This window comes from Cyanistes caeruleus, chromosome 3, assembly GCF_971803275.1.
Source record: "Cyanistes caeruleus chromosome 3, bCyaCae1.hap1.1, whole genome shotgun sequence".
Taxonomy (NCBI): domain Eukaryota; kingdom Metazoa; phylum Chordata; class Aves; order Passeriformes; family Paridae; genus Cyanistes; species Cyanistes caeruleus.
The window spans coordinates 102,094,773-102,117,212 of record NC_141703.1 but is presented as its reverse complement, the minus strand read 5'-3'; the positions used below and the strand labels follow the sequence as shown (position 1 = coordinate 102,117,212).

The following is a 22,440-nucleotide window of genomic DNA, read 5'->3' as shown; positions in this document are numbered from 1 at the left end:
CTCATGGAATGAAGATGGAAGCAGAGCTTGCAGACCTGCAAGCTTGCTGCAATAAATCACACAAGCTGGGATGTGAAAACATGTATTAATCACTTAAGTGTAAGGTCTGAGAAACCAAAACAACACAAACCTCACCAGGCACAGGGAACTAGCCACTAAACCTTGATGCACACTAAACTCTGCAGACCTTCCAAAGGTCCAAAGGCTAGCCCAGAGCTCCAGGCAAAACAGGGGAACTCGTAGAAGACTGAAGCAGGGACTTTAGAGCCAAATTTGCTCTGATAGATGGATGAAATAGCTCTTCTACAAAAGCCATGGAGGACTTTTTGGGGTGCTCTGCTTTGTAAAAAGATTGTGCAACACCTATAGAAAACAACAGGATTGTTTGGTGGCAAAACCTCTAAGGCACAACTAAAGTTTCCAGATCAGTTCTTCAGAGACAGCACATGGCAGAAAGGAAGAACAGGCATCCATGCTGAAAATTATTCCCATTTCACATGTTCCAGTGTCAACCCACTTCTGCTTATTCAAGACTGTAGGAGACATCCATGACCTTCACCCCTCTCCCTCTACTGATGAGCAGAGCGAAGTGCTACAGATAACACAGTCTGGCCTTCCATTTTCAGATTTTCTGAGGGGACCACACATCATCTGAGGATTTTTACACTACTGTGATGGATACCATACGAAAACTCACAGTGATATTTTCCCAATGAAGAAGGCTTTTCTTTATGCATCTTGCTAGGGGAAACAAATAAAAGCAGGGAAAGTCCTTTCAGCTGTGCTTGAAATTACTTAGAGAATAAAGCTAAAGAAGGGGCTAAGCTTCCTTTTTTCAGGACCTATTTACTTCCTCCTGTTGGCTGAGCTGAATTTCTATCAAGCAACACTTTTTACAGTATTGCTCAAAGAGGAAACTTTCTACTCCTCTATTTGTTTTCCTTAGCCAAGACTCCAAACAGCAACCTGGAAGTGAGAGGGGTTCATCCTGGAAGAAGAGAAGGCTCCAGATACACCATAAAGCCCCTGTTTGTGCCTAAAGAAGCTCCAAGTGAACTTAAGAGGGACTTTGGACGAGGGCCTAGAATGACAGGATAAGAGGGAATGGCTTCCCACTGTGAGAGGGAAGGGGTAGATGGAATATTGGGAAAACATTCTTCCCTGTGAGTGAGGCCCCGGCCTCAGGTTGCCTGGAGAAGCTGGGGCTGCCCCATCCCTGGGTGTGTTCAAGGGTTGGATGGAGCTTGCAGCAACCTGTTCTAGTGGGACATGTCCCACTGGATGACCTTTAAGGTCTTTCCAGCCCAAAACATTCTATGATTTCCTGTGACCTGTTATAGTACAATTCACACAAGTATTTTTTAACATCAAAATCAATTTTAAAAAGAGGAAAATGTAGGGAAAAGAAACTGCTTTGCTCATGAGAGTAAAGAAGGCAGGAAAACAAAACTATTCTATCATTATATGATAAGATGAGAATGTAGGACAAAATAATTGCTTAAAGCAAGAGACTTGATAAGTGCATACAATTCAAAGAGCATAAATTAAAAACACATGAATACAAACCATCTATCACCCATTGAAACACACTGGATAGTAAATTGAACTTCACATTTAGTAAAGTTCACCTCTGTTTAAGGAGAACTGGTTAAGCCTCCTGCTCGAACAACTGCTGCAAGATAAACCTAAAATAACTTTAGCCTTGAAACATAGAAACCTGTCTGATTTGATTTTCTGCAGACAGTGGAAGATGAATCTGAATCCTGTAAAGTAAATCAGAATTACATGGGATTTCCCTGGAAGAGACTATAACCTTCAGTTATTTATTTATGTAGCTTCTCATTTAGCAAGAACACTGAACATGCAACAGCTGTTTTCATTAGCAGCAATTACACTACACAGAGGTTGTGTTGCTTATCATTTAGATTCCTATACAGCTCACTTGAATTTCACAGTCAGGGACTACCCAGGCTATGACCTGCTCTGCTTAAGCAGTTTGATACAGAAGGTGCACCTGCTACCAAACACTAAATACAGTCTTAAGACAACAATTAATTCACCTCCTTCTAGTGAAGAACATTATTTCTTCAAAGAGGACTCCCTTGCTACATCAACCTCTGAGAAGGGTTGTGCGCCCATCATATGGAGTAACTTGAAAGCATAAGAAAACAGATAGTAGAATGTTGTGGACAGTTACATGGTCTGTATTTTGGGAGGGTCATAATCTCACCAGGCATGCTCAGCTTGTGAAGAGGAGCTGCTTGTTTGAGAAAGATCCTTACCTTCCATTTTTTGTAGCACTCACCTCTTTCTTTTAAATGACAAAAAAATGAATACTTACCACCTAACCATTAGCCCAAGCTCCATGAAGTTTTTCAGGTTAGGAAGAGTTTGCCTTAGATCTGGAGTACTCAGCCCATGCTGGTATCTAAGCTACAAAAACAGAAAAAAAAAATCCTAAATTAGCACAGCTTTCTAAATCCCAAAGAATATATCATCATGGTCAGTTAAGTTACCAAGTTTTTAGAAAGTTTAGGATGATTATCCAGCAGTTCCAAGATATTTATTCCCCTTAAGGAAATGTTCCATATACTACTTGTATTAGGAAATCCACCCAAGAACAGGGACAAAATAATCAGTCAGCCTGACTCTTAAACCTCCTTACACTTTTTCCATTTACTATCTGCAACAGGAGAGAAGGATCACAGCTTAATAAAAACAAGGCTATTATAGGAAGAGACAAAATTCCATCACAGAGCTTTATATTCATGAATTACAAATATTTATTTCTGTGTACTTGTCAGTCAGTGTGTATCAGTGTACACTGGAATCAGTAATGGAATTATTATAGTAACATCAATGAGTAAAAATACATATTGTCACACAACTGATCAATATCTGTGCTCCTTACACAGTTTATATCAGCATTTAAACTCCTGTTATTAGTATCATAATTAAACCCAGCACTCAAATCAGATGCTACTTAGCTAAGGGAAAGGCTCATTGGCATACTTTAACCTGAATATTGACTCTGACAAGTTGTTCTTACGTTGTTCACATGAGATAATTGTCACTGCTGAGAATTATAAACTCCATGTTTAACAAGTCACCAAATTAAAAATACCTCTGAAGAAAAGAGCACATGGAAGGGAAAAAGTCTGTCTTTCAAGTTTGAATCTCAAAATTTCAGGGAAACTTTGCAAAGAAATTTATCCCTTGTGGTTAAAATATGAAAAAAAAAACCCAACACCCTACATTCTACTATCTCTAAAGCTACTGGAAAGATGCACTACCAATTTAATAAGCAGTTCTCAGCATATGTTAACACACTCTAGAAGTCTCTGCTGGACTCCAATGAGTCCACATGACTCCAATGAGGCACTCACAATAAGTATGTTCATTCAGTGCTGATAGAGCTACTTGCTGAAACATGGAACAGTCCCACTCAAAGTAAAATTTCTTTTGTTTAGAATCACACACCTGTTTCCATAATTCCTGACAGTAAGATATAGGAAAGTATCTTACGTTTCAAAACATTTTGACTTCTCCCAATCAATCAGTTTTTCAGAGAAAAATATTCCTGAAATTTGGAATGATTTTTATGCTTGTCTGAGCCTCAGAAAGAAAAATTACTTTGGAAGAAAATAACCCTTGGTACTGCACTGTACAACACCAGCCATTTATTACAGTTTATTATTTCCATATGGATAAAGCCAAATCATATGGCGGGCTTGGGTTCATATTTTCTGCCACAATGACAGAACCTGGATTAAGACAACCATACAATATAAATTACAAAACCATCACCACATTCTCCTGATGGGATTAGACTGGATTTGGTTAACAGGGGAACTAGCCTGGAGCAAAAGAAATAAAGAAATAAAAACCCACCAACCTCAAAAACTTTACATTTGTTCCTCCTCCAGCAATGAAAAGTTCATGGAATACCCCTTTTAATAGTCATTCTTACATTTTAAGGTTTCAGAGCATGAAAATAAGGTGGATTAAGGGATCTTTCCAACAGCCAAGATAAGAAGAATGTATGGGAGACCCCACTACCCAAACATGAGCAAAACCACTGCTTATATTGAAAGACATTTTCAGATTTCCAATAGTAGAGATGCATATTAAATAAAGTTAGGATGCAAGTTATATGAAACCTCTAGAAAAAGTTATTATTTAACTTCATTAACTGCATACTATTTTGGCTTTGTAACAGATTAAAAACAAAGCAATACTGCCTTGTGTCTGCATCAAAACAAGCTGCTGCTGAAGTATTTACAAATCCAGAAACTGCTGAAAAACTCATCTGCCTTCTAGGGACAGGAAGTAACATACAAAAATGAGCTGATGAATTGGGTTTTAGTCTGGATACAAAACTACCTCTCCATTAATACAGCAAAGGTTAACTCCTGCTTCACATAATTCTGTAGTAGTTTCACGTATCCTGACAAAGAAATCTCTGCTTTGCTGCATCATGCAGGCCACTACAGGTACAATACCAAGCAAATAGAACATGGAGGGGGAGGGAGCTTAGAAACAACTGTTTTTACTTAAAAGATCAAAACTCCTCTTCCTCCTCTCCTTAACCTCTGACAATGTAAAAAAAAATAAAAAAATATATATATTAGTAAGGACTGGGTTTTTTCCCCCTAATCTGTAAGACATTTCTCACACACCTTCCCTTAAGTTAAATTTTTTTAACATCCAACACTACACATGCAGGGCTAGTTACTCCACCTCATCCAATAAATAATAAGGCACTGAACAACAGTGATAAGGACTGAATCCAGAGGACATCATGATGATACACCAAGGGTTGCTGGAACACCTCTGCTCTGGAGACAGGCTGGGAGTGCTAGGGGTGTTCAGCCTGGAGAAGACAAGGCTTTAGGGAGACCTCAGAGCCTCTTCCAGTGCCTAAAGGGGCTCCAAGAGCTGGAGAGGGACTTTGGACAACGGCCTGGAGTGACAGAAGAAGGGAGAATGGCTTCGAACAAACAGAGGACAGGGTTAGATGGAATACTGGGAAGAAATCTTGGCTGTGAGGGTGGTGAGGCCCTGGCACAAATTGCCCGGAGGAGCTGTGGCTGCCCCAGACTTGGAAGTGTTCAAGGCCAGGTTGGATGGGGCTTGGAGCAACCTGATCTAGAGGAGGTTCCCCTGCCCATGGCAGTGGGGTGGAATTGGATGGTCTTTAAGGTCTGTTCCAGTCCAAACCATTCGATGATTCCCTGTGACCTGTTACAGTAGGATTCACACAGGTACTTTTTAACACCAAAATCAATTGTAAAAAGAGAAAAATGTAGGGGGAAGCTGCTTTGCTCTTAAGATTAAGAAGGCAGGAAAACAAGAGCAGACAGAGATAACCATGTGCTGTCTTGGTTTTCCTAAGAAACAGTTCAAATTTCAATTGTTGCTATGAAAGGTCACCCATCTCCACACTTGTGGGAAATAGGCAAGGTAGAAAACTCTCAGAAGCTGTGTGAAAGCAGATTTCAGAATAGAAGAATCCAAGAATACAGATATGCAAGGACAGGAAATAATAAGGCTGTGTTTTTGAACTATGTAGAGATAGGCCTTAGAAAATATGGTAAGCAAGATAACAGAAAAATGTAAGTTTAATAAAAAAGCTTTATCCATTGTTTCAAGCTATGACAAGCAGGCATTGTTAGAGGCAATTGTTGTAGTTTTAATGATTAGCTTTAGCAAACGCTTGTAAGCTTTTAACATTACCCTACTGGCTAGAATCCTACCCCAGTGTCTGATGTCCTTTAGGTAAAATGTGTTAGCCGTGACCAACCAGAGCTAATTTACAACCTGACTCACCTTGGTAAAACAGTTTACATCACAAACATACCAGACACTAGCACTAATGTCAAGGTGATTTCTCATATGTTTTAGCCAAGTGATTGGAATTTAATGTCACCTATGGGTGCCCTCACAGGAATTAACTGTACCACTGTGTGTCTGCAAAGTAAATCTATGATTAATATTACAGGTCCTGAAGGGAAGACAGCTGTTGTTTGTCCTTTTGTTGTGCAGAAACCCATCACAGTATGGGGGAGAGATGTCCTGTCCCAGTAGAAAACCAGATTAGAAGTAAGCCTTTGATAGAGACCATGTCGATGCCTGCCATTCTGAAACTATCATAGAAAACCAATAACCCTCTCTGGATTGATCAATAGCCTTCACCAGAGAAAAAAATAAGTATCCTTAAAAAATTAGTACAAAAGTAATTACAAAAAAAATCACATCATGCCCACAAATAGCACCTGGAATTCACCAGTGCTCATCATCCACAAGAAAACTTCTGACTCCTGAAGATTACTTCACAACTTAAAGAAGATCAATGAAGTTATCAAAAACACAGGACCTCTACAACCCAGACTTCCCTCTCTGTCAATGATTCCAGGAGACTAGCCCCTTCTTATCATTAATTTAAAAGACTGTTTTTTTAACATTCTGCTGCACCCAAAAGATGCACCAAAGTTTGCCTTTTCAGTTCCAGCTAACCATAAAGGTGAACCATTACAAAAATTTTGTATGCACAAACTCTATTTCCAGCTCAACAGAAGCACCCATGATCCATAGTTCTACACTACATAGACGATTTGCTCATTGCAGCACCAACACAGACAGAAATAGAACAAACTTGTAACAGTGTTGTTTCCAAAGTAAAAAATACTGCACCAGAAATTTCTGCGTTAAAAAAAACAAAAAAGAAATCCCACCCTAAAAATATCTGAGATGAAGGATGACAGAACAAACAATTAAACTACAGAAAATACAACTCTGAACCAGTGTCAATACCTTACAAAATTTAGAACAGCTATTAGGAAAAATTAATTAGGTCAGGCCTATTTTAAGAATTGCCAATGATAAGCTTGCCCCATTCTTTGACTTATTGAGAAGAGACTGCAACATCAAATCTCCCAGAACTTTAACACCTGACTCACAGACAGATCTTAAAAAAAAAAATCAAAGAAGCTTTCCAGAAAAGACAAAACCATCATTGTTCTCCAAAAAAGCCCTTCCTTCTAGCAGTACTAAAAAGTACTGGGAAAAAAAAAAAAGTAACTTTATGGCCCCATCTTCCAACAGGACTCTTCTGAGAAAGATCCTTTTTTAAAAATAGAGTGGGTTTTTCTTCCTTAAAAGTCACTAAAAACAATTTTTGCAACTACAGAAATGACAGCACAAATCAAAGCTAGTAATCAAAGTAATCAAAGCCAGAACAAAACTGTTAACCTTAACAAGACAAGACTTTGCAATTATTTATTTACCTGTGAAAAAAGTTTACCTTGATTAGGCATTACAAAAATCAGATGATTTACAAAATACATTGTAAAATTTTCAAGTGCTTGTTCTATTCATTATCCAAGCCACAAATTGTTGCAAGTAAAATTAAGTTTTAAAGAAAAACGTATGCTAAATGAAGAACCTTTAAGTGCTATAACCCTCTTCACTGATAGATTTGAGAAAACCACAAATCAATAGTAGTATAGCTAAACCAAACAACTAAAACACAAGAATCAGATATTCAGTAAAAATTCCCTTCAAATTACCAAACTGGCCCCAGTAGTCAGGGCCTTTCAGCTTTTTTCAGAACCTTTTAATTTAATTACAAATTTATGTAGCCAATGTAATTTAAAAAAATAGAAGGACTGGTTTTAAAAAATGTTGGAAATAATAACCTATATCGTTGGCTTTCATGTCTTCATACTGTTTTGCAACACAGAACTAACCAGTATTTTGTCTCTCACATTAGAGCTCATTCTTTGCTTCCAAGATTTCTAGCAGAAAGAAATGCAAGAGCAGACAAACTGACAATAGTTGTTTCAAACACCCTGCCAAACATTTTTGAACAAGCAAAACTAAGTCATGCCTTTTTTCACCACAACGCACAAGCACTTGTGCAAATGTTTCATGTTTCTAAAAGTCAAGCAAAAGCTATCATTAGTACTTGCCCTGATTGTCAGCTTGTCCAACCTCCTGTCTCTACAAGAACTGTCAACCCACAAGGCTTACAAAGCTTGCAATTATAGCAAACAGATATCACTAAGTACCCTTCCTTTAAGAAATTTAAAAATATCCATGTGTCAGTGGACACCTTCTCAGACACAGTCTTTGTCCACACAGGAGAAACAGCCCATGGCCCTGCATATACAGCCCAAAAATTAACTACATTTTTAATGGACTGAGGTGCTTGCCACACTTCTAGTATTCCCTACTCCCCCACAAGTCAGGCAATTATTATTATAAAGGCATGTGTATAAAGGAGACTTCACACCCTGAAACACATTCTAGACCAACAGAAGCAGGGAGTAGAGGTGACACCACAGACGAGGCTGAGCAAAACTTTGTATGTTTTTAATTTTTTTCATAGCTCTTTTGCAGAACCCAATCTGCCAATTTTTTGGCATTTTTCAAATAATACACAGACAAAATTGAAAAAAAATACCCGTTTTGATTAGAAACTCTGAGACAGAACAAACTGAAAGTCCTTTTTGACTAATAACCTAGGGCAAAAGGTATGCTTGTGTTTCCCCAGGTGCAGTACCTGAAGTGGGTACCAGCAAAGAATGTCAAACCGTACCACACACGAGAATGCACAGACAATTTCAAGAGCAGAGAAGCAAGTACACAGACATGAGCCAAACAGAGAGACTGTGGGTTACATCTGATGTTCCTTGTTCATCTGTGGAACCTACAAACCTTGACTTTCATGTCAATGGAAAAAGTGTGGAAATTGTTGGTTTCCTAGAGCACTGTTGACAAAAGCTTGGTATCCATTATGTTACTTAATGAAAGAGGGGTGTATCCCCCCACCAAATTTGTAAAGGTAAAATTACTCTTTTTTTTGCTACAGTTGGCTAACCCCCAAACAAATTTAGAAGTTGAAATGTATGGAGAAGTCTTTTGCCAAAAAATAGCTCATGAAAAGTATAGAGCAAAATCGATTGCTATACTAGTGCTTGCTAGATTTGCTTGCAAAAAGCAAATAAATCAGTGTGGATTTGCCTATGGGACAACCTAAAACAAATGTTTGGGTTGCCTTGGCCAAGGCTGTAGGCTGACACCATATGCCTGTCTAATTCAAACCCAGAAAAGCATTTTTTGATCTGTCTAGTCAGTGTGCCAGTAAAATACTGGCCAAGCGAGGCTGCCAACAGGAGCAATCCCATGACTGATTGGGACATTTGGACCAAATCACTTCCCAAAGCAGTATCCAAACCCCAAGAACTGGAAATCCTTCGTTCTTTAACAACAGATTTCTGCCTTACGTTTTCAGCTAGTAATTGTCAAGAAAGTTATCCTCCAAAGTACAATGTTACTCCCCATTACGTTGCACACAAATTTGAGTTTTTGGTGTAATTATTTTGACAGGATGAGCTTTCCAGGGTTGACCAATATCCACAACTACCAAAAAGATACTAGTCCATTTATGGAAATAGGGCTTGACAAGGCATGCCATCGCACCTTGAAGGTGGTCCATGTAGCATTGGAATGCTCACTGTGAGAGCACCTAGTGCTACAGCAGTCGTTAAGAAAAAACACAGGGGGGAAAAAAATTGCCTATCCATATAAAGAGAACTGTAAGAACAATTTTAGACCCTGAAACGCTGCAAAAAGGGTTGCAGCAAGTTTGCTTTTAGCCCAATTTACTTCAGCCATGGCATTGAAACAATTAGATCAACTCAAGTGTTTGCTAAGTAAACAAACCAATGCTACACCCATTGCAATCAGAAATATTCTGACAGATGTCAGCAGTGTTAGAAATGCCACCCTACAAAATAGAACTAATTTTCTCTTACTAGCACAAGGAAATGGTTAGGAAAAATTTGAAGGATTATGTTGTATCAACTTGTCTGACCACTCCAAGTCCATCCATAAAAGCATACAAAAGCTGAAAGATTTAACATCTCAAATCAAAAAATATGATAATCATGGTTAAATGATTTGTTTGAGGAATAGAGCTTTGCAACTCCGTTAAGAGAGCTTTGCAAGAGAGGTTTATATGTATTGTTATATGATTGTTTTAGTAGTGATAGTAGTAGTAGTGCCCCGTGCACTTCAGTGGGCGCAATGGATGATGGACGGATCCATCAAAAAAGCCTTTGCAGTCCAAGAAAAAAATGTAAGAAATAAAATTAGAGAAAATTCTCAAAATCTTACAAAGAGATCACGGGATCTTTAGAGTTGTCTACTGATCCCAAGGTAGTGTACACAAATGTGGACATAGATAAAGGCTTTGACTCAAAGCCTTAGAACAGACAAGACTTAACAAATCAAGAAATAGCACTTACTACCAGATTTAACTTACATCTTTAAAATCAACCAGATCTTTTGCAACATTAAAACTACTACTGTAGTTTAAAGTAAAAACATTTAAAACAAGCGCCTTTAAAAACCGAAAAAAACATATTAAGTAATAAAAAACTTCAAAGTTTGTTAATCTAACCTTGTGTAAAAAACTTGTAATGCTGTTTTACTAGATGAGAAAAAATGTGCTGTAATAGAACTATGTAATGCAAAGTAATTAATAATTGACAAAGCTAATAAGAGGATTTCTTTGTGATTGTACCAAGAGGGGGAACTGTGGGAAATAGGAAAGGCTGAAAACTCTCAGAAGCTGTGTGAAAGCAGATTTCAGAATAGAAGAATCCAAGAATACAGATATGCAAGGACAGGAAATAATAAGGCTGTGTTTTTGAGCTGTGTAGAGATAGGCCTTAGAAAATATGGTAAGCAAGATAATAGAAAAATGTAAGTTTAATAAAAAAGCTTTATCCGTTGTTTTTAAGCTATGACAAGCAGGCATTGTTAGAGGCAAGGTATGCAAGTAGTTTTAATGATTAGCTTTAGCAAACGCTTGTAAGATTTTATCATTATGCTACTGGCTAGAAAGTTTTTAAAAAGGCGTTGTAACCAAGAAAGTTTAGCTGTTGCTGTTATGACACAAGCTTTCAACATCTTTCCTGTCTCACCTTGTATTGATGAGGCTGACACTGAATAAAAAGCTCAGAGAGTGCCCACCTGCAGTCACGTCCTATTAGTAATGAAATTAAAGATCCAACAGATTTCCCGTGCAATAATTTTCAAAAGTAGCATTTTAAACAAGATTTTAAAGATTAGTTCGTTTCCTCAGGACATTACAGACCCAACCATCCAAAGAAAACATGTCTGTTTTAATTGAAGAGGTGTCCCAAGATTTGTGTTCACATAGACTACCATGTATTCTCCACAGGACTTTGAGTAAATCATAAATGATGTTCCAGTGATAAAATATTAATTCTGATTTCCATACCAATATTTAGCTCCTATGCACAGCTTTCTTTTTCCAAGTGCTACTCTCATATTAATTACTAGCAACACTTACTCCATAGAAACAATATATAGGAGATGAGATGCATCATATTTTATGAATAGTTCAAGGCAGAAGAACTTCAAGAATTATCTGTATGGAGAAATCTGAAGAAATAGGATAATACATTTACTTTAAGGCCAACTTCTCTACAGATGACCAGCCAATCATACCAGTGGGTATTTTCCATTATACCTATATATTCTAACATCATAGAAAACCATAAATGTTAAAATAAGCTGCATTTAAAACAATGGTTCTCAGAGTTAAAGGTAAATTTGTTCTTAAAAAACTTCTATTAGCTTTCTAAGAAAGTGTTTAAAGACTGAATTTCCTTAAAAGACTAATACTAACAAAATCACACCATTAGCTGAAGGTGAGGCAGAACAAACAGATGTTAAATTGTAACAAAACAGTTATTTTATATTTTATACTAAACAAAATAATTATTTTACACTCTTTAGAATGAGAAAAAATAATATTCATCTGCTCCAGTTTCTATCTGTATTTCCTTCTCTGCAATGGTCTGGACTTACACTGGAAGGTGTCTGTCCCCAGCAGTGAACCAGCTCCAATCTGAACAACTCAACTCTACTGCCAACCAAACAGCTTCCAAGGTTTTATTTCATCAACTGGACTGTTAGACCTAAAAACCATGACCTAAAATCATGTTAGGCAATAGAAAAGCTTACTGCCTTCCTAAAGGAGACACACTCCACAGCAAAATGTCCATTCATCAAATCTACCAGTAGAGATACATCATTTGTCAAATAACTAAAATACAAACCTGCAAAGGTTCAGTTACTTTCCTATAAAGTCCAAAAGAAGTACTAGGACTACTGAAGTCTTTCATTTAAGTTGGCTTAAAAAGAAACCATTTAGTTACCTTTCTACTTCTAGGCAATTACAGTTTGTATCCAAGATCAAAATTAGGGTATTTGCCACTCTGGGCCTGCTCTTAAGAAAAATAATGATATCCTGTATTTATGTGCAAAGAACAACCATCCACTTCCTAACCTAATTCTTTCAGCAGTATTTAAATACTAATGGTATGCAGGTTTATACATTTACTTCCAGCCAGAAACCATGGAGTATGTGGACTCAAATGTTTTTTTGAGGGGTGAATGCAGAATAACTCCAATTCTAAACTCATCTGTTGATAATTTCTCATATTGTTTCCCCAGCCATATTCATCTTATTCTAAGCCATGTAGAAGCAGTCTAACAGCCAGAATATGTTATTAAAGTTCAAAATAGCAGGCACTTTAGTATATATTGTGCATAATATTCAAGTCTATGCCAAAATCTGCTGTATTTTGGACTTCCCTTAGTCCCCACTGCAGGCAACTAGTTCTTGATGATGTAGCAGCACCTGTACCTACACAATAGGTGGACTCAACCCACTATTACACTATGCAAAGATAGTCTTAAAATATTAAGACAGTTAAAAGAAATTTTCAATTATTTTCAGATATATGAGGAGTTTCTCTTAACAGCATAAATAATTTCAAAAGAACATCTGCTCCACAAATGTGAAAACCTAGAGTAAAAATGGAAGTAAAATTTTTTTTTAATCGAATTTGCAGAGCTGGTCACAAGCCAAGCATTTACATAAGGTTTTCAGAGAATGTCAAAGACTAGGACAGAAATATTGAGTTGTAGAAGTTTAAATAAAATGACATAGTTAATTGTTTTACAAGCTCATGGGTAACTTTTCAGGGTATTATGGAGCACTGGCAGGGATTCAGATGACTAAGCACTGCAGTAATGAAAATGGGAAGTGTTGTTATAATGCCTGTTGCTACATAAACAACTATGGGGGATCAGTGAAATAGTGCCTGCTGCTATATAAACAGTTGTGTGTGTTTATACCTTTTGGGGGCAATTATAAAGCTTTAGATTACTGAAATCTTCACATGTTGCTTGCCTTTGTTTGATTGAATCTGGCCGGTTGTTCTAGCTCTGAACACCTATGTGGGTTTACTGAAAAACCCTTAAATAACAACATTAGTGAAACACGTTGTGGTATCAATAGCTCTTTAGATAATGTACCTCCAAACTAAGCATCTAAAAATAATTTTCATTCTTCATACTTCAAAAGACTATCAGTAAGCATCAATTACAGTTTCAAATCAAACATAACAAAAAGGTTTTAAAAGCTTTTTTTATGATTCTTGGGGAAGTAGGAGCTAAAAAAAAATAACCACTGTGATTATAAAAAGTCCTCAAATCTTGAAGTCCTCAATCTTGCTTTCAGAAGGAGCAAATAGAGGACTGCCACAGTAGTGACAGCCCACATGCAAGCAAGAGGAAGTGCTCAAATAAAACAGCTATTTCTATAGATATTATGACTTCATATGCCTGTGTTTGTCTCCCAGAGTTACAGCTGAAAAGCAGATGTTTACTTTGTAACTCATTCAAGAGTATTCAATTAACAACAAAGCAAGTTACATCCATATCCTTGAAGACCTGTGTCCTTCATTAATCCATTGAACGTATGCTTTCAAGTTCCTCAAGCAGACTCAGTGTGCTTAAAGCCTTCACTAAAACCATCATAAAAGACTCCCATCACAATTTTGATGTAGCAATAGCAAATAAGACACACAAACAGCAATCAAAGCAGTAAGAGGAGATAACTGTGTTTTATGCTGTACCTTTGAAAGATACTTACAATCAGTCATTTTTAAAGCATGCTTAGTTTGAACTATGCTAATTTGTCCCACATTAACAAGGAAGATGCAGATATCAATAAGATAATTTCCTGTTATCAAAAAATGCTAGAATGGTTTGGGTTGGAAAGGACTTCTCAGCTCATCAGTTCTAACCCCCCTGCCATGGGCCTAGATACCTTCCACAGACCAGACTGCTCCAAGACCTGTCCAGCCTGGCCTTGAACACTTCCAGGCTTGGGGCAGCCAGAGCTTCTGTGGGCAACCTGTGCCAGGGTCTCACCACTCTCAGAGACAAGAATTTCTGCCCAGTATCCCATCTAACCCTGCCCTCTGTCACTGGGAAGCCATTTCCCCTTTTCCTGTCATTCCAGTCCCTTTCCTGGTCTCTTGGAGCCCCTTTAGGCACTGGAAAGGGCTTTAAGGTCCCCCTGGAGGATTCTCTTCTCCAGGCTGAACGCCCAGCTCTCCTAGGCTGTCTCCAGAGCAAAGGGGTCCCAGCCCTTGGAGCACCTCCATGGCCTCCACTGGATTCACTCTAACAGGTCCACGTCTTTCTGATGTTGAGGGCCCCTCACTCTCTCACTTTGATCTGTAACAGTGATAACTAACACTGGAGATGCTACACAGTCCCTGGATCAAGACAGTCTCAGACAGTTCAGAAACATTCAGCTCTACATTAGAGCAAAACGTCCTCACAGAGCTCTGTCTGATTCAGTTCTCACAAACTGAGATGGAAACTTTTTCTCACCACTGGTTCTTCCTGCCCCAAGAACAGCCTATCTCCCTTCCTCTCCTCTCAGCCTGGATAATTTTAATTCACTTTTATCTGAAAGGCAGGGGAAACTCATGCATGAAACCTACATACAGGAATGATTCAGAATTGATCAGGGAAACTATATTCTCATCTGAGGATAACAGACGTACTTCCCTTTTATCTTCTTTGATTTGTCTGAATTCTTTGATAGAATTCAGTTGCTTCTTCCTTTCGCATTCACCAAAATGCAATCAGAGAAGTCTGATCTTTATTCAAAGACAGCAGCAGCCTCAATTCTAAATACAACAAGCAACTTATATTATTCTGCCAAACATTTATGAAGCAGTGTTCTAATTTTTAAAACTGCAGCAATATTTAATACTGGATTTTGAGTTCACAGCAATAGTGTTTATTGGAGATGAACCTCAAGAAAATAAGAAAATAGGAGTATGTGTTTGAGTACATGTAGAGCACACTGTAGAAATAAACATTTAGATGAGCCTAAAAGTTACTCCCTCACTGATATTTATGAAGCCCTTCTTGAGAGTAAACACAACACCCCTCCAGAGAGGTCTCCAACATTAGACCTCTTGAAACCTTCATGGTTTCAGTCTGGTGTCCCAGTAAGAGGAACCATTGTCAAAGACAGGCTGGGAGAAATAACCACTTTGGTAAGTAAAGTATTCCTGTAAAACTTTGCAGTTACTGGGCTTGTTACACAACCCAACATATATGGGCCCCCATGCTCATAAAGGCTCATATGCCACAACTGTTTCATAAAAGAACATAAAAAAGGCAATTTAGAAGATAGAGCCTCCAAAAAGCTCCCCCTACTCCCCAGTGAAGCACTCAAATAAGTAAAACCATGTTTACTGCAGTCTTGCTGCATTTATAGCTTGATAAGATGAAACTATAGTATTACCTTTACAGTTTCAGGTCAGAGAAGGGTTCAGTATCACTAATTGATGTTTACTGGATTATAGGAAATGGGCACACTTATTTCCTATTACTTCATTCATCCTGAGCTTTTGTATTAAAAATCTCTCTTTGTGCATTAGACAAGCAACTCACCCACAAAGCAGCATTCCCAGGAAAGCAGCATTGGCTGTTCAGCTTCTCAGGCAGGTTACACACAGCACATTAACGCCACCTGCCACCATGTGGACACAATGGCCATGGACATAAGAGGAGGGCTAGACATCTGTTACTTCTCTGGATCTGTACTCTTTTGATGAGAAAAGGAACCTTGGGGGAGCTGACCAGAGAGTGATTTTTTTTATTTATTTTTTTTTCATATCAAATAGCAAAGTTCATGCGTTGCTAATGACTGTCAGATGACAGCAGAATTATTCTTTGGCCAGGGCTGAGCAAGTCATGCCAATGAGAGTATCACTCTAACACAACTCAATAGCAGTCTGACAAAACAAATGAGGATGAGAAAAGAAGCCTTCCCTGTGAAAAGATCCTGACCACAGCATTCAGGCTGAAAAGAAGGAAAAATAACGTCAACTCATACAGTGTAACAAATTCCACAGGTTTCACTAAACCTGGAAGTGATGCCTGGAAGGTGATGCTCTGTCTGACACCATATGCAGAGACCCCACTAACAGACACCAGCAATGAACTTTTTACACGGACAGACAGGGATAGGAAAAGGGGAAGAGACTTAAACTAAAAGAGGGCAGATTTAGATTAGATACTAGAAAGAAATTCTTTACTCAGAAGGTGATGAGGTCCTGGCACAGGTTGCCCACAGAAGCTGGGGCTGCCCTATCCCTGGAAATGTTCAAGGCCAGGTTGTAAGGGCTTGGAGCAGCCTGGTCTAGGGTTGGTGTAGGGAAGGTGCTGGTCTAGGGAAGGTGTTGGTCTAGGGAAGGTGTTGGTCTAGGGAAGGTGTCGCAGCCCATGAACAAGATGGTTTTCAAGTTCCCTTCCAACCCAAACTGTTGTACTAGTCTATGAACTAAGACTAGATGCATTCACTACTTGGGTTGGCTGTAGAAAAACAAAGAGGTATAAAATGGTCCGAATTATTTGACACCTGGTTTTGCAAAAAAGGTGCAAAAACCACCCTTTTTTCAAAACCCAGTAATTTAGACAAGGACAGAACACCACCATTCTTGAGGCCATGTCCAATAAAGTCAGATGGAGATAGTCACCATGGTCACAGCAAAAGAATAAAAGGAGTCTCACAACAGTCATACAGCTGCCCTCTGGTTCTGTGGAAAAGCTGAGATAAGACTAAAAATAAGAAACCCAGAAGATCAAGAGGTTAATTAATTTGATGTCCTTCAGTGGCTGACTTAAATAGCAAATCATTTGACACTTAGAGTGTAAATAACTTGACTGGACTGCCCTATGCAAGAAAATAGCTGCAGTAAATTCCCTTCTTACTGGCTTTACAGCTCCACTGAAATTATGTCCTCTACAAGCAGTCTTGCAACTGGACAAGGAGTAATGCCTGTTAAGTATCATGCAAGAGACAACCACCTGAATACATACAGAAATTGGAACTTTGATGAACAAGATGGACGTGCTCTCCTCAGTGGCTACACATCATAATGAATGCATTAGACATAATGACCAATACAGGACAGAAATAATTTAATACAGAATCACAGAATTGTTTGGATTGGAAGCAACCTTCAAGCACATCTCATCCCAACCCCCTGCCATGGGTAAGGACACCTTCCACTAGACCAGGCTGCTCCAAGCTCCATCCAACCTGGCCTTGGACACCTTCAGGGGCAGCCACAGCTGCTCTGAGCAACATGTGTCAGGGCCTCACCATCCTCATCTTTTTCTGGATATAAAATTTTGGGTGAGTTATTCTTCCACAGTGTGTGCTCACTACAGACTCACTCACCTCAAGGATGGTCACCAAATTAAGACCAACTCATCATGTGCAATGAAGAATCTATACAGAAGTCAGCCCAAAGCAATTAAGGCTCTGGGAATAAAGGCAAGTAAGAAGAGCTCAGTTCCACAAGGTCCATGTCTGTGTCCCAGCAGAACTGGATGCCACCCACATTGTATGTTCAGAACAAAAAGAACACTGAGAGATGACATTTTGACTCTGTTCTGTGTTGACTTATCACCCACAAAAAACCTCACCATGCTTCAGGGATTTCCTAATATTCATCCACCATAACAAGAGGTTTTCACGGTGTAATCTCAATAACTCTGGTGTGAATACCAGGACAAGAGTTCACTTCTTTCTCCCACTAAAGGCTCAGCTTCCTCAGATACTCTATATATATATCCCTGACTTAGGACCTACAGAATTTGGGGCCAGTACTTGCTGAGCGCTCTCCCACTGTCTAATACTTTGGAGGGCTGTGTAATTAACTTCTGTTTTTAGCAAATCTATTGTACTTCACCTTTGACAATGATAGTGAATTTTTTTGGTAGGTATTATTAGACATAAGTGACGAATTTCTCTTTGAAAAAAAACCCCCACATTTCTATGCTAGTGAGAGTCAAATAGCTGAAATCTTAACTGGAAATGTATAGCCTTAGATAATGTTATCCAACTCAAAAAGCTCCTCTGTGAACTTTGTGAAGCATTCAGTTTTAAAAACAGAAACAATTTGTGCTCACATACAGATGGAAGTTATTATGAACTCTTGGAATTAACACACATTGTTGCAGCTTTGGAATGTAACAGCAAAGCAAGTTTCTCCAAAAAATACTATACCAAGCCAGCACTAAGCTGCTTCTAATTCCAGCTGAATTCTCCTGAGTGCAAGATGTGGTTTCTAGTGTTATTATCCTGCTGTTTTACAAAACTGTACCACTTTATCGCTAGAAGAATTTTTTTTGTTAGTAATTTTATTTAATATCAAGCCCATCTCATTTCTTCCACATTCACATTTCTCCTTGCTGCCAGAATTTCAGGTAATTGTGAAAGGAAAAAAAAATAAAAAATCTGTGAAACCAGAGAAGCTTATACAAATAATTTCAAAATATTTAAGTTGATAGAGCTTTTCTGGGCTCTTTGTCACAGTGTTCCAAACTTACATGAATGATTCAAGTGAGGTTATAGAGACCCAGGGTCTTGTTTTCATGCTACAGTGAAGTCACCAGTATTCTTCCCAGGTACCTCCAACCTTCCCACAGCACACAGAGGGAATTAAGCAACTGATTTAGATTTCCTGACAAAGAGTACTGATTCTCTGAATTAAGGCAAACACCTTTGAGTAATATTCTGGAGATAAGGGAGAGGCAGCTGCTCATTCTCTGTCCAAACTTAATTTTTCACACATTCACAAGAACTAAGCATATCTGGATACTTCTCTGAAAGCAGCCATAAGGTCTGCTAAAGGCTATGTAAATTCAACAGTTTCAGCATCCCAAGGAACACACAAAGGATTCAGACAATCTTGGGTTTTTAGGTCAAGTCAGCCCCAGAGCACAGAGGTTTTGTGATGCATTTCTGCACATTATCTATCTGCTCTGCTTTCACAGTGGAATTTCCCCTTGGCAGAATTATAAAAACCAGCAATATTTGACCAAGGACATCAAAACAAAGGTGACTACAACAGTTTATGTGGACATCACCAACACTTTCATGATTAAATAAGTAGTAGAAGCACACCCAGAAATTCCGATTTACTTTTATTGCATTTTAATATCCAACAGCATACAATCTCAAGCATTAGTGAACCCCTAGTATTGTATCAACCACTTTAAAGTTTGCCCTCTGACTAGCTTGCACCATCACCAATGACCCCAAGTAGAGTTAGAAACTCTTTTTATACCAATGCATACTTAAAGCCTTCACTTACTTTAGTAAAGTTTAATAAACACACACCAGTGATTTCAGAAACCAACTGCAAGGAATTGGAAGGCAACAGGGTGAGTGATCATGTATTCAACTACCCAGACTCTTTCAGAAATAGGACAAGAAAATCAGAATGAGAGGTTTCAGTAGGTCCAAGAGTGGTAACAACTCAGGGGTGACAAGTCAAAGAGATAAATGGGAAAACATGTGAAGTGGTGACAGTTCCTATAAAAAATACTACAGGCACACGTGTCAAGTAACCCAAAGTACATGAACAGGAAAGACCCTGGGCTCAATGAAAAACTCATCTTTTGGATGAAAAAAATGACAGCTTTTTGCTTGCATCACATCACTGAATGAAACTCTAGAATAAGGTAAAAAACCAGGAAGGAAAGGCAAAGCAAGCAGCATCATGACTCACAAGTTACAGAATTAACAAGTGTAAGCAGAATGAACTAGGAAGCAGAGATTAAGGAAAGCATTGATTTGATAGTAATGAAGAGAGGGATCTATCAAAGCATTTGAGGGAAAGACTAATCCTTTTTTCTCATTGATCTTCCCTCTGGAGGTCAAGTGTGAACATCTGTCTGCCATCACTAATACCACCAACAAGGAGGTACAGTCTAAGATACATCAACAGCCTGGCTAAGTGAATTTCCAAGATTAGTAGGACTTGATTAACTTCGTCTTAAGATATTTTAGCCTTTAAGTAATTTCAAAAGTTATTGTCCAAAATACACTAAGCATGGGCAAGTCTGGAAAATGATAAATGCAATCCAAACTTAAAAAAACAACAAAGACTCGGAAGCTTTACTTCAATTTGGTGTAAGGAATGTCAAAGAAGTGATGGAAAACTGGAAAGACAAACAAGACTGTTAGAAACTATGCATAAAAAGGTCAGATTTTTCAGGAATAAAACTTTAAGGCTAATGTAGTTTCAAAAAGGCTAGAAACAGAAATGTTGAATTTCTGTTGGAATTTAAATCTCTTAGTATTTTCTGGTATAATATGCTCACAACCATGGTGGGTTAATGGGATATTGATGAAGTACAAGTGAATACACAGAAAGTACTCTGGATGTAATAAAGAATGGTTCATGGTTACAACTGAAGTGGTAGCAAAATGGAGCTCTAGGAATCACAGTTCTATCCAACATTTTAATTACGCAGTCTGGATAGGGTATAGGCTCAGATGGATCCAGAATAAAGCTGAGACCAAGTTCTCAACCTCTGATGTTACACCACCAAAGCAGAAACATGATTAAGAATAAAAACAGTTCATCTTTAAGAATACATTCAAGGTACAGCATATAAAATGTGAATTAAACAAGTCACCTGCACAAATTCAGAATGGACTGTTTTGATGCTGTGCTGAAGATACCTGGGGCTGTTGGTAGCACAGAATAGTAAGATTTACTCTCCTAGGCTTTTAAGAGAACAAATCTTTTAGAAACCAATGAACTGGAAATAAAAGGGCAAGACTTGGGAAGTATTTCTCCCATCCTACTCAATGTTTTGAAAGCAACAGTTGCTCAATGTATCCAGCTTTGGGCATTGCATTTCAAGAAAAATGTGATTTCTGATGGAGAATTTGAGACAAGAGAAGTGTTGAAAAGTGGTTTTTCAATGCATAAAAGTTTGCAAAGAGGAAGAGACTTAAATGGGTCAGATTATTATAATATATAAACAGAGGCAAGATTGTTTGGATTCAGTGTCAGAAATTAGATGTCTTTAGTGGCCAATGGAGTCAAGCATTGGAACTAAGCAGTATTTATATCACAGGCTTTTCTTCACAGAACATCACCAGGGACAGCAATAAGAGCAGCTAACCCTGCTCTAGGATTACATACCAGCTGAAACAGCCAGGCCTCTTTCAGACCAGCTTTCTGAACATTCTCTCAATTCCATACTAAATGTGTTAGCTGCAGGTATTACCATCATCTCAAATACAAGTTTGCAAAGTCTCTTGCATTTTTCAGAGTAAAGGATGTTTTTTAAAATACATTAAAAACAAGGAAGTAAGGTTGATTAGAGGATTTTATAAACGAAAGTCACACATTTGCAATACTTCACATTTTCCACGTATTGTGTATTCTTATAAGGGTAGAATACTATTTGAAGTAGTACAGCAAAATCAAAAACACAGGAGCAAGAATTACACAAACAGATCTTCAAATACGACAGAATAAAAACATAGAGAATATTTACAGTTTTCAAAACAGTATGAAGTTTATAGACTCATAGAATGTACTATTTGAGAAGTTTCATTATTATCCAGCAAGTTCTTCTCTAAGCACCACAGAAGCAAATCTCAAGCACAAAGCTGTAAGGTAAGTGAAAATTATGTTTTCAAAGACATTTTTCTTATTTCAAGGTTTTCACTACAGAGAGCAGCATCACAAGACAACACATGCACACTCAGCAGAAAATAGATACAAATAATAGCAATTAAAAATAATCTCAAGTGTACCAACCTGTGCTATATTTTTGTTGAGAAGATAAACTCCATATTCAAACTGAAGCTTCTCCCCTCCTTTTGCATATAAAGGAAATCTGATGAGGAAAAGAAAAAAGGGGGAGGAAGTATTTAAGGTGAAATTATTCAGATGCTTATGCAAATTTCTAAAAGCCCCAGATTTCTTTTCTGAGAAGGTGAAGATTTAAAAAGCTTCCCTTTCTGACTTCTCCCAGGAACCTCTCCATAGGATGTATTTAGGAACCCTCTGCAGCTCAAGTCAACCAGAATTTAAAAACTGATGTCAAAGCTCAGCTATGGAATTCCACTTTTTAAAATGTTTCAGGTTTTTAAAAGACACTTGATGATTCTCCCAGAGCTGCAACATCCCTCTCACCAATCAAAGTGTA

At 38.1% G+C, this 22,440-nt stretch overlaps 1 protein-coding gene across 2 annotated transcripts in view; it reads right to left on the bottom strand.

Moving 5' to 3' along the window:
* UVRAG (UV radiation resistance associated) overlaps window positions 1-22,440 on the bottom strand; it is a 97,843-nt gene that overhangs the window by 13,877 nt on the left and 61,526 nt on the right. For both annotated transcript variants that reach the window (XM_023943973.2, XM_086883407.1), the window contains exons 13-14: window positions 22,050-22,128; window positions 2,342-2,433 (exon numbers count right to left, since the gene is read on the bottom strand). In XM_023943973.2, the coding sequence (XP_023799741.1) occupies window positions 2,342-2,433; window positions 22,050-22,128 (171 nt within the window). The remainder of the gene's footprint in view (window positions 1-2,341; window positions 2,434-22,049; window positions 22,129-22,440) is intronic.